Genomic DNA, 13,679 nt, shown 5'->3' on the forward strand with positions numbered 1-13,679 from the left:
TGTGGTAAATGGATAGTAGCAGTGTAGACACAAGAAAGGTAACCAAAAAAGGTAAAGTAAATCGATATGAGGTGTCGGATGCCTTGGCTATGATGGGAACTATTGCTCTCAATGCTTGTGCATAAATAAAGGAAGTTCTCTTAACCATGACCTTATGTTATTTGGCAATTTTGTTATGTTCATGATTATGTTGATGTTTAGATATGTATACATGTATGTATGGATATATGTCATTGCCTGACAGGATCATGATTGTTTTACGCTAACGTAACATATGTATGTATCCATGTATCTATGTTACTGTCTGAAAGGGTTGTCAGGGACCTTTCTTGTGGAGGAATGATTTCTTATGTAGGAGAACAACATGAAGATGTTCATGGTCTTACGAGGAATCAATTGGGAAGAATAGTCACGACAAATATACGAGGTCAATATCATGTGGATATGATTTGATATTGTATACTTGTATTATGCCTATGTTTATGTTATGATAGGTAATGTTGAAGGATACTTTAGCAAAGTGAAAGCACTGTGGTATGCAACATGCTAGGATAAGCATAGATAAGACACTAGAAACAAGGTTTCTTGGTAGAGGTAGTGTGGTTTCAGATGTGTGGCATTATTGTTGTACATATACTGTATATGTTGTACATGTTGCATATATGATGTGTGCACATGCGATGTCGTGTATACATAGTGTGTGTACATGTTGTTTATGCAGTGTTATGTACATGATGGTACAAATAGTGTTTGTAGAATTTTGTAGAATTTTTCTACAAATCAGCTAGCTCTGATACCATGTATAACTTTTTCTACAAACCAGCTAGCTTTGATACCATGTAGAACTTTTTATACAAATCAGCTAGCTTCGATACCATGTAGAAATTTCCCACTTGTAGATCACCTGGTAATGTAATGTACTAAAGCAAAACACTTGATCTACTTCTACAAACAATTTGGCGGAAGCTTAATCAACCATGAGAAACATCAATAAGAACACATATAACTGATAAGAAGGAATCAATCACACATAACACAGAAAAATTTACCCGGGGAAAGGCTCAGCCTAAAACCCCAACTCTGTATTATCATACAAGTGGAAATATAGTCTGGATTACACAAAGCCTTAGCTCGGAAGCTATCCAGCTCTCAGTACAATCCTTCTGCTACTCATAGATAGTCAAAGGCTTCTCACAAACCTTCTCCTCTGCCCTCCAAGCCTCCTATTTCTATGCACAATTTTTCCTGGGTCCTCCAGCTACAACCTGTGTGATTCTCACTTCACACACAACACTGACCTCTAGAATAACTGCACAAACCTGAAGGAGATAAATCCTCATCATGGATGAGCTTCCTTTATAGGAAAAATATTCATCCAACTGATAGTACACTATCCCACAACTGATCTCAACAGGGTCTCTGACAAAACTGACATGCATCAGTTATCCATGAGTGAATACACAGTTATCTGAAAATAATAGTTGTCACATGCATGTAAGCATCAACAAAATATATCTCATTAATTTAACAACTTGTTAAATTAATCTAACTGAACTTGACTAAGTTAAACTAAGTCAACTGATCCTCTCAATATAGAACTCATCCTTAATTCCTCAATCAGTGGAGCAAATCAAGGACACATTCCCCAATTAGTGGAGAAATAATTGCATGTTCTCACAAAGACTTCAGTTAGCTTTTCCATAACTAATTAACTCATGGAGAATTAATTAATTAATATTCCAAATTGCTAGTAAGACCAAATTCGAATTTTACTTCCTATTTTAGCCCAGGGACTGTCTAAAAATAGGAATCCAACTTGAACTGCTAAAAATAGAACTTCTATTTTTAGCACTTTCATTTTTCATTCCCTTTTGCCCAATCTAGCACTGATGCCCAAACTACTATTTTTAGCAATTTCTTGTTGCCAGTTTTCAACAGTGTTGTATGAATGTTGCATATTCAATACTGGGTATAGATGGTGCAATGTACATGTTGGATATGTGGTATTGTGTACATATTGTATTGTGTGCATGATGGATACGTGGTGGTGTGCATATGGTACATTGGTATTGTGTACATATGGTGTGGTGTGCATGATTGTACAAGTGGTGCCGTGTGCGTGTGGTGCTGTGTACATGTTGTACAAGTGGTGTTGGGTGCATGTGTTGCTATGTACATGTCGTGCATGTGGCGCTGTGTACATATGGTGTCGTATACATGTCGTGCATGTGGTACTATGTACATGTGGTATTGTGTACACGTTGTACAATGGTGTAGTGTACATGTGGTGTTGTGTCCACGTTGTGCAAGTGGCGCCGTGTACGTGTGATGTTGTGCACACGTTGTGTAGGTGGTGCAATGTACAAGTGGTACTGCGTACATGTGGTACATATGGTACTGGTGCATGTGTGGTATTGTGTGCATGTCATACATGTTGTTTTGAGGGCATGTAGTACTATGTATGTGCATTTTGTAGGTTCATGTATTATGTTATGCATTGGGTGTAGGTGTTTGTGTTGTATGTCAGGTATAGGTGCATGCGTTGCATGATGTTGTATGGCGTGTGTGGTTGTATGTGTGTGATGAACACTATGCGTATGTGTGCACCTAGTGGAGGAGAAGGCATTGGGTGTTTGCTAGGTGTGGAAATCGATCCTGTGTGTGTATGAAAGAACAAAGGCAGAAGTAAGGATCGATGGAGGATAAGTATCGGTATCGTATTCAGTTTTATTATGCATGTGAATTATGATTATGGCTTATGATGGTTACATGTGATTTATGATTTTTATGGTTATGTTTTGAGCTAACCTGATGTGATATTTTTATACATGTTGATTTGGTCAAATATGCTACTTTGACTTGTTGTGACAAGAAGTGAATAGGATTGCAAATGTACCTTATTGACGAGATACTAATGAGGTATGACGTGAATTTATTTCAATTTATTTTGAATCTAATGGAAGTTAAGTTCTTGGTACAGGAAGCACGAAAATGCCTGATTGGGTGGTTAAAATCAACTACAAGAATTGGAAACAACAACAAAATAAATTGGAACATGCAGCAACATGCTGGTAAAGTATTCAGGAGTAGGGCCATTGTGGGACACTAGTACCCAATAGTGTCCATTGATTTCCATGAGCATGCTATGACCGGTATGATGTGTTGAGGCATGTATATTCCTTGGTTTTTGTATCTTCTAATGCGATGAATCTTTGCCAAGGGATGGACTTCCTAGGATGGGGGTGCCAGTGGAACTTGGAAGGTGAGTGATTGCATGGAAGGGGTGACCAGATTCCCGAGGGACTGTGTAGCAGAGAAGGGAAGGTTACAGAGGTATTTGTTTTGGTCATTAGCATTTCCAGATGGAATCATATGCACATTGGGAGTGCGCCTTGGAACAATGAGCCAATAACTGTTCACTGAGAGGACAAGTGGCACAGAATTATAGAGCTGGACATTGGATGCATATTTGACTTTGCAGTGGTTTTGGACTTCCTGGGAAGGAGGTCAATCCAGGTATTACTTTTAGGGTGGAGGTGTGAGCCTCTGGATTCCCTTGTTGCAGATGTAGACATGATATTATTTTATTTGCTGGTTGAGCAAATATGCATATGTGTATATGTGGTTATTGTAAATATCGTAATGAGTTGTGTTATGAAGCTCCAATATACGATATGGTTTTTATCTGGTCATGTTGTCATGATATTTTGATTTTGAGCGGGTAATTCATTGTAAATACTGCAACGAGTTGTGTTATAAAGCTCCATGGGTAGTATGTTTTGTTTTCAGCAGTCATGTTGGTTATAGGTGTCATTGAACACCGAGGACGGTGTTCCTCCAAGGGGGAGGGTTCTGCAACAACCTACATGAAAATTCCATGTAAAAATATATAAATACCATGGATGATGGGACACGTATTCAAGCTGAATGGTGGGAAAGACATCCTAGGTGGTGTTCATTTGGTTGTTTATGGCTAAGGAAATTGGAAAAAGCAATGGCTAAGGCATTAAAGAGGCAAAAATGTATTTTGGCACATTTATTTATGAAAATAATGGAAATTAGGAGAAAAGGAAGGTGAAAGGTCACAGGTTACATGTGAGGAGGAAATTGAAGGAAAATAATGGAAATGAAGAAAATAGAGGCCTCATTAGTAAAAAGGCTTCTAAGGATCAATTGGCAAGATTCTTCCTTTCAGTGTGAACATTTTGCTAGTTTAGCTTTGGAGCTCTCTCATTATTCTCTCTCTCTCTCTCATACTCTTGGACACTTAGAGCTTTCTTGGAGCACTTTAGCATTGGAGCAAGAAAGGAAAATAAGGCAAGAGGAAGCAAGGATCAAGCAGGGAAAGGCAGGATCAAGTAGCTACAATAGGCTTCATTGCAAGTATCAACTTGCATGTGTATTTTCCTTGCTAGATTTGGCATGCGCGGGATTGCATGTGTTTTATTTCTACCATGGCATGGGTCTTTCTGGGTGTGAAAATATTTTCAGCCTAGCCTTTCCATTTCCTGATAGCTTTAATGAGATGGGTTCTCTCATGCGGTTTGTGGGGGATGGCCGAATTGGATTAGAAGTTGAGTGGGGTGGATCTCCGAATTGAAAAACACATGGTGGAAGTGGTCCTTGAATCAGACTGAGGATGCACGAAACCACTAGCCTAGTAACCCCTGAATCAGACTGTGGGTTGCGGTAAAGCCAGATTGTGTGCCTCAGTGGGCCTAGGAATCTTTGCCGGTGAATGGTGGGATATACAATAAAGCTAAGAGGTGGTTTTTCTCTCCGTTGGGCCTAGTGATTCATGGATGGAATGCACGGTAAATCCTGGAGAGTATGTCTCCGTGTAGGGCCTTGTGATCCCTAGATCAAACCGAGGATGCACGGTAAAGCCCGAGAGACTAGGAGGCACTCAAATTCTTCACGGTGTAGGCGGAGAACTCTGGTGGAATCCACATTGATTGGTGTTTTTGATGTGTTCTATGAGTCCGACATTCATTCTTGGAATATGGAATGAGGGTGATTGGCTGAAGAGAGACTTGACTCAGCCAATCTATGGTTGGGTGGAACGTGGTAGTCCCATCACCGGTTGGTTCATTGCATTTATTAATGAAAAATTCATTCCCTTGATTTTCATGTGCAAATGTACTGATATATATATGGATTTTGATCACTGATATGTTTATTGTATTTATGTTCCTATTATGTTGGTCTATATGCACATTTACCCCATCGGGTGTTACAATTTTTCACCAATACTTGGTATTTTGTGTCACACTTGTCATATTTGCACCATACTAGTGGCTGAGGTGGAAGGATTGGGTTTCTCCTCTTTAGTGTCGAATTTGGTTAGAGTGTCAATTTTAGTTGTGAGTGCTTTTATCACTCCAAAATGTGTTGCATTTCTATTATATATTTGGTTTTTAGGTTATATGGATCTTATTTATCGCACAAAACCTCAATGTAGGTGTTTTTCATGCATAATTGAAGGTAAATAACATATTTTGTTTCTTCGAGGTCTTCAAGGATCACTTCGATTCTATTCTCTTGCTATATGGTCCATGTAAAAATTCTAGAATAGGTTTCCTCGAGTATCTCTAAAGTGAAATCATGTAGATCCTTATGCCATTGATGTATGAAAGTTGAAGGATATATACGCCAATGAGAGTAAACATACCATAGCCATCCGATCTAGGCATGTCAAAGTGTTGGGTGAAATATTCTACCAATAGGCATAGGTTCTCTATCAATGCCTCAAAGAAGAGATGGAACCAATTAAGGGAGTTACCTATTATATATCATAGAATTTTTTTAGCTAAGATGTCTTTATTGTCGATGAACTTGGAGCAAACTATGGTGAAAGTGTTTAAGTGATGCCAAGGGTTTTCTCCGATTTCCCCCCCAAATTTGGGTAATTTTTATAGATTTGGAGAAAGCCATGTTTGTGCAATATAGGGCATGAAAGGTTGTTTAAATATCTAATCAAAAGAAGTATGTGTTTTCATACACCTCATTCTACCACCATGATTTAAATTTAGCTAGGGTATTCATGAAAGGGGGAAGTATTATCGTTAGAAAGGGATAATTTATCCCTGATTTATATAATTGATTGAGGGAAGGGATTGAACTAAAGAATGGAAGGTTATTTTTTAAAACTTTTGGTTAGGTTCCTCCTCCATTGATGTGTGTCACATTAGAGGAAATTTCTGCATAAAAGTGTGAATGAAATTTTCATGTAATTTCCATGTCATAATACGTAAACCAATCAAAATCCTTTAAATTTAAAAAGAGATACAAGCAAATATTTTGGAGGGAAAAGAAAAAAACCTATTTTTTTAATGGACAACCGTGCTTTCTTCAACGATTTCACCTAGGCATTTGAGTGAGTTAACAACTTCAGCTACGCGGAGGAAATAGGCTGCACTCTCCTCTTCGTCATCCATCTTAAGGCTCTCAAAATTTCTTCTATATGTTTGGAGTTTCGTGTTTTTGACCTTGGAGTCTCCATCATAAATACCAATAAGTTTGTCCCGTACTTCCTTGGCAGAATTAGAGTTCATAACTTTTGTAAATTCTGAATAATTAATTCCACTTGTTATAGAATTTAGTGCTTTGGCATTTTCTATATAGGCTTTCTGTCCGTCTTGATATGTCGGAAGAATGGCTGGGACACTATACCCATCGACAACTGATTGCCATACTTCAGGTCCAAGAGACATTAAATAGAATGTCATCCTACTCTTCCAAAAACCAAAGTTTCTTCCATTAAACTGAGGTATTTTTCCTGCATCATAATTCTTCATTGTGACTTAAGAATCCTTCTCCCAGTTGTTAGGTTGATTATGAAGAAGTTGGCTCTAATTCCAGTTGTTGGAAATACTGAGAAGGGGGTGAATCAATATTTATTTTCAATTGTTAAATTTACCAGCTAAGATTCTTCACAATTACACATAGAGAAGTAAATAATATGGATTTTATTATAAATAATTGAGGACACCAATCCTCTTTTACAAAAAATTGTGTACAATGATACTTTCGGGCATCGACCCTTTTATCTTTCAAGATCCAACCTGTTTCCAAGCACCAACTTGGACTTCTGTGAGATTTCGACCTCTAGGGCTCCAACCCTATCTTTTTATGTTATAGAGGCTCCAACCCCTAGAGCACTAACCTCCTCATATCTCTCAAAATAGATTATTCACAACTTTGTTATGATCTTCACATGCTTATTTGTTTCAACGAAGTACAACCAGATCCATCTCCTGATGCTGCAGTACCTTCCCTCAGTGATGATATGAGGCTTCCTTCACACATTAATGTGCTATTTCTTCCACCGAGCTCCTTCACAGAATTGCTCTTACGGTTTGCACTTCTGCCAAGCTACAAAAGATTTGCTCCTTCGCACATTCGTTGTAACTCTGAGTTACTCATTGATGCCCACTTCACCTGGTCCGATCCTTTCGAACGTGCTTGTCCACAAAACAAGAATTTACCCAAACTGGACAAATCTCTCACAGGTCCGAGCTTTTACAATTTCATTTGTTTTAGATATCTAGTGATCGACCTCTCCATCTTTTGTCTTCATTTTTTTTTAAGTTCATGAGTTATGAAATCTTTCTTCTTTTCTGTAATAATGACCAATACCCACAATTTTCTGTATATATGAGCTTTGCCAATAAACAAAAAGACACATTCATTGGAGGAGAGGCCGACTTGTGCATGAGGTGGCACATTAAAAATATATCGAAAGGGCATTTTTTTGATGATATTCAACCATAGACTTGTTATTTATGGAAGCCACATAATAACATAGCTAAATCCACATTACACTAGATGACGGGTGGTCCCACCTGCCATATCGTCACCTTAATCCCACAATCGTAATTGTTAGCTCTGCTACATACTTCGAGATTTGAGGGTCAAATACATGTCTGGCCATGTTGGTTATGCTCACAAAGGACCCGTATCAGTCATCCTTCTCTTCCCCCCTCATTCCGCTCACACTCTCACAACCCCTGCCATCTTTGTTTTTCCTCCAAAACTTGGCATAAGCCCCCATTCCTTCAAGCCCCAAAGTGATGAGTCTAAAGCCCCATAGCACCGTCACCACATGACCCTGCGCCTTCGTATCCCATAGTCACCTTTTAATCGTAGTCGTCGATCGCCGCGTGTCGATCCAATGGTTCCTCGCCGCATTTAATGGATAACCTGCTCGTTTGTTTTCCCACCGTTCGATCATCTCCACCGCGATCGGACGACATTCGCTCTCCCCGTGCCTGCAAACTGACCACACATTAACTCACGATCAAAGCGGTTTCCACTACCATGCGTCGTCCTCCGAATGGTATCTCACGCTGATGTACGATTACCGCCTAGCCTCCATCGGCGGTGCGAGCAATACCGCCCACCGCCAAAACCTCCCGTCCTCCGTCCCCACTCATTATCTCTCGCGCGTCTCCTCTGCCCGATGACCATTGGATCTATCCGCCCGAGATCCAATGGCTCACAATCGTCTCCCACCTCGCCTTCCCGATAGTCCCCGCCGAGCGATCTCCGCCATCCATCCGTTTGATCCAATGGCTGATGTCCCTCCTCCACCCTGCTCGTACATCCGCCATGCAGTCCACTCACCTTGATCATGCCATGCACCCGAAGGACGAAGGTGATCACCTACCAGTACCTGGCACATTTCATCTTCAACAACTGCATTCAAGAAACAATATGGCTGAGGAGAAAAGGACAGAGTCCGAGCAGGTGAACACATTTAACAATTATGGAATTCTATCCTCTACGACACTTCACCTGCTCGAGAAGTACAACAAAGCATCCAAGGAGATCAATTTTGTTCACTAAAGCAGGCCAATTGTGATCAGAAGTTCTGCCAAGCAGTTAAAGCGGTTGGTGGTCCATTATGACCCCTCCACACCTAGGATGGCAAGACATTTTTGTAATCAAACTCTATATATAACCAAAAAAACAGATGTAATCAAGGTTGACGGTTGTTGTTTTGATGTAAGGTTCAACTTCTGGAGACTGTAACTGCTTTGATACTTGCAGCGTCTCGTCTTCATTTTCAGCTAATACAAGCTTCTTTTGTTGTTAATTGCTCACTTTCCATCTCTTTCTGTTCTATGCTGTGCTTGATATGCATTTTTTCCTGAACTCTTGATGTATAGCATTAGAGGAGATATCATCCTACCTCTGTGTTTGAATCTTGCATGTATTAGTGAATGTGTCAATCAGGTTTCTTTTCACTTAGTGGTAGAGAGATGTCATCTTGTCTGTTCACTAGGGAATTAGATTTGCAGACCTTTTTACTGGTTGCAGCCGGCCATCACAGGGTCCTGTGCATCTGCTGGTGTGGTCAGTATTCTCCATATTCACCCAATCCTTAAACTGTGAGTAATTGGCGGTCTAAAGCCTTGTATTCTGGGGCTGTTCACGCATGTCTGGAGTCAAGCAAAGCAAGAGTGGTTATCTGGCTTGAATATGCATCATTCCTTCCATTCATCCATTTCCAACATTAAGTTGAGTTTGTAATGTTCCGAGCATCTCTGAGCTACAACCTAGGAGAGTTTCTTGGGGTGATAACAATAATCTCATGAACATCAGAGGTTTTTTTCAAGTTGTGCACATGTACTTTCTTCCGATTCAACATTGTCGATGCTCCTACTTCCGACAGATGCGATATTCCAATAAGCTCTTTTTTGATACTTCCAATCGGGTCCACATCCAACCTTGACCATTGACGAACACGACATTATATTAAACATATTTTGATAGAATGTCGGGTCCACAACCAAATCGTAATCAGAGGTTTTATGATGTCATTCCTTTGAAACTTGTGATGCCGGTAGATGCGATATTACATTATAGTTCTTGTAATAAAATCAATCAGGTCCTCATATCGGAGGTCCAATTCAAATCGGAGATCGAAGGTTAGGGTTTCTTAGTGGTAACACATAATAAAGCACCAATATGATAATAAAGCCTTGTAAAGGAATAAATAGATGAAATTGTGTGCAGCTTGTTTAAAATGCCACAATCCTTTTTTTTCTTGAAGCATATTGTTTAATCATGCTCAAGTTGTCTTCAATTTATGTCAATTAGGTTAGAAGGAATAACTTAACCAAACAATTTAATCTTGGTTAATATTAGATAGGTAGAAATAGGTGAATAATGTTAATCCAACTGTTTAATCTGGATTAATGTAGTTGAGTAGATTAGTTTAGTGTCAAAATAAATATTTTTAAATCTCCCTACAATGAAAAATTGATAAGGTTTGCATGTTTAAATGCACCCTCATTTATTTAAATAGCATTAGGATAGGAAAAACGAATATTTTTTTATGTAATAAGTATGAACTGCCTCATTATCCAAAGTTTGGACTTTGGGCTATTATTCATGTGTCCAAAACATATGGCAGGGCCCTCCTATGTTAACTCCCCCGCATTTCACCACCACCCGATTGTCCCCTGCTTGCATCTAACGGCCCATAAGGGAGTTCGTACCCCAGCGAAGCAGCAATGTTTAACAGGGGGGGGGGTTCTGAAAAGTGGTTTACCGCTCCCCCGACGTGGTGCCATCAGGTGAGTTCAGACCCCCGTCCCCCATCCATAAACCCCCACACCCCCCCTTTGAAAGCGGTATTGCCTTCCTGCCTATCATGCATTCCTGCCAACGGTAGCCTCCATGTCCTATCAAAGTCGCCACTCTCGTCGCGCCACCTCACCCAAGTCCTGTCACTCCTGCCAATGGTCCCGCTCCACTTTCCCCAATCCCCACCTGCCACATCAAAGACCATTTCAGCCTCCATTAATGCCATAACTGTTTACCCGTGCCATTACATGGAGTTTAATGCTTAAAGAGACCGTTTATCTAACGATTAAGACCAGTTTCGTGGCTGATAAATACACAATTTCACACTTCGATCACACTTTCTTTCCATCACTTGTTCAATTGAATTCCCTCCTCTTTGTACTGAAATTCTTTCTGCAACATTCCTACTGCCCATCATTCGCTTATCGCCAGTGGTCTACCACTCTTAATTTCCCAAATTACTGGACACATAGCGATTTTTACTATTGTAGTCTTTGATCCTCATCCTGTAAACCACTATGGCACCTAAAACTACCCCTGTGATCAATTTGATGCTTAATCCCCTATTGATCTAGACCATATTCCACTTGCAGACCGAGATTATAAAATCACTAAAACTCAGTGCGAATTTGACTTGTTCGAACTGCATTGTTGGTTCAAAGACAACTTCCTTGACCAATCCGATGAAATACATCTCTAGCAATCCAGACTCCCTCTGTTTGCTATTCCTCAATCCTATCATTTTCCTGAGTTTTTCTTGAGATGCCAAGCCTCTTACCTTGCAAGCAAGAGGGCCATAATTTCCCCAAATGGTGAAATTATCTTCACCATCACAGCTAACAACATTAATCAAATGTTGTAGGTTCCCCACTGTGATTCCCTATCCCCTTTCTCCATTGAATCTCTCAGAGAAATCTACTAGAAATTAACCTTTCCCTAGAGAGCAACCATTTTTAAAATGTTCCTCCTTGAAGATTCCCAACTCCCTAAGAAAAGTCCCCCATATCCCTCTTCTATGTTCCCTAAAAGGAAAAGATAGGTTATATATGTTTTGTCTTCCTTTCTTGGTTACGACTCAGATGAGTGGGTAGATGAGCCTATTCTAGGCTTTCTGTCCACTCTTTCTTCAGAAGAAGGACCATTAGTCACCTTTGACTATGGTCACTTCTTAGAAAATATAATTCATGAACAATTCCTTCAGTTTTTAACTGAAGGAATGTTTAGGTATTCATTCATTCTTATGTACATGTTTATATTTTTCCAAGCAGATAAGTTTCCATTCTCAGTGCAAAAACTAGATCAGTAAGGAGAGCCACAATCAGTTGTTATTTGGACTTCTTTAGTCATAAAACAATCATAAGAGTACAACTTTTCAGAGTTTATAGATCAATTTGTATATCCACCCACTTGTGTGTTGAGTGGCTAGCGGGTTCCAAGCATCAGCGAAGAAATTCAGAAGCTTCTACAGCTCAGTGAACAGGCTAAAACATGGGATTGGTACCTTTACCAATCATTTACAAAGATTATAGTGTATGGTTTAGAGTTGCCACCATACAAACTACATAAATACTTACCCATGGGGCTATTTTCCTTGGAATATATCAGGAAGATAACTCATTATGACAATATTCACTTTGTAGCAGCCAAGAAAAAATCCCAGTTCAGGATTAATACACAAGTTGGACCATTCATCTACAACACTAGAGTAGCAGGAGAGGAAGCAGACCTCCTGTTGAAACAAATGAACTTTTCTCTCAGTTTCACTTGGTCTTATGACCCCTTTGGGGTAATTTCCAAGTTGACAGTAGAGAAAAAGACTACACCATATGTGCACACATAGAGGCCTGAAATTGAAAAGTATATAAACCAACACGCTTGGGCTTAAAATACGTTGCATAAGGCTGAGGAGCAGGTACTTTCAAGGACAGCTTCAGAGACTCCACTACCCAAAGAGAAATCAGAAAAGAGATCAAGGGAGGATGATTCCCTAGTCACTGAAGTATCCACTAAGGAATTTAAAATATATACTAAGAAGCTTAAAGCTGGCTCCGGTTCTAAAATTTAATTTCAATCACTAGATGACACACAAGGCACCATTGTGCTCTCAGGTTTGAATACTTTCAAGCTAGACAGTAGAACTACATATTCTCCATAATCTTCCTTAATTACAAAAGATATTCCAGCCACTATCCCTCAGACACCTGAGACATATACAGAGCAGAGATAGTTCGATATTTTTCAGAGCTACAAAGAAATCAAGCAGAGGAATAAAGCCATTCATGACAACATATCAGCTCAGTTCAGAAAGAAATATTCTTCCATTCAGCACAGACTTATATCATCATATGATATAGAGAAGGGGAGAATGCATATGGCATTCTTGCAGGCCCAGGTCCCTCAACCAAATTTAGTAGCAGAATTCAAACAGACCGCCTTTGAATTTGAGGAAAAGGATGTCCATCCTTTGGATCAAATAGATATGCATAAATAGGCAAGTGAGATGGTATATTCGACTTTCACACAGACTGCTATCACTGCCTCAAAATTACAACTCACTCTAAATAATGTGCAGTCTCAACTCAAATTGGAGAAAATCTCCTCATTGTCCAAGGATACCAGAATCAAATACTTGGAGGAGATGATAGTCAAAGCAGGCCTTGATCCAGAAAATGCAAAAGCTACAGAAGAAATAATTAGAAAGAAGAATGTTGATATTGCAGCATTGAAGAAGCAATTGAAGATGCCAGCAATCGAAGATCCCCAGGCTAAAGAACTTGGAGAGACAGAGCTACAAAAGAAAGAAATGCTAAAGCTTCTAGTGGAGCAAGCTGCCTAGATTAAAGAAATGGAAGCAAAAATTGATAAGTTAATAAAGGAAAAGGAGCAGAATTCATAGCTTGTTGTGGTTCCTCTAGATGTAGTTCCTCTTGCATCTCTGCTCTACTATTGCTAGAACATCTTCCCCAACAGTGCTTCCCACCTCACTGGTGGATGACTTAGTTAAATTGGCTCAATATATGGAAAATATGACTATACAGGGAGAAGAGTTGAAGAAATTGAAGCAGGAGATAAAAGTTTTGTAGGAT

General features: G+C 39.5%; 1 protein-coding gene across 1 annotated transcript; it reads right to left on the minus strand.

Moving 5' to 3' along the window:
* Nucleotides 1–6,329: 6,329 nt before the first annotated feature.
* Nucleotides 6,330–6,797, minus strand: LOC149139873 (uncharacterized). Its single transcript, XM_089450845.1, has one exon. The coding sequence runs from the start codon at nt 6,795–6,797 to the stop codon at nt 6,330–6,332; it is 468 nt and encodes a 155-aa protein (XP_089306971.1).
* Between the last annotated feature and the right edge of the window lie 6,882 nt (nt 6,798–13,679).

This window comes from Pinus tabuliformis, chromosome X (assembly GCF_031772625.1).
Source record: "Pinus tabuliformis cultivar Carrire ecotype Pingquan chromosome X, CPIR1, whole genome shotgun sequence".
In the NCBI taxonomy this organism is placed as follows: domain Eukaryota; kingdom Viridiplantae; phylum Streptophyta; class Pinopsida; order Pinales; family Pinaceae; genus Pinus; species Pinus tabuliformis.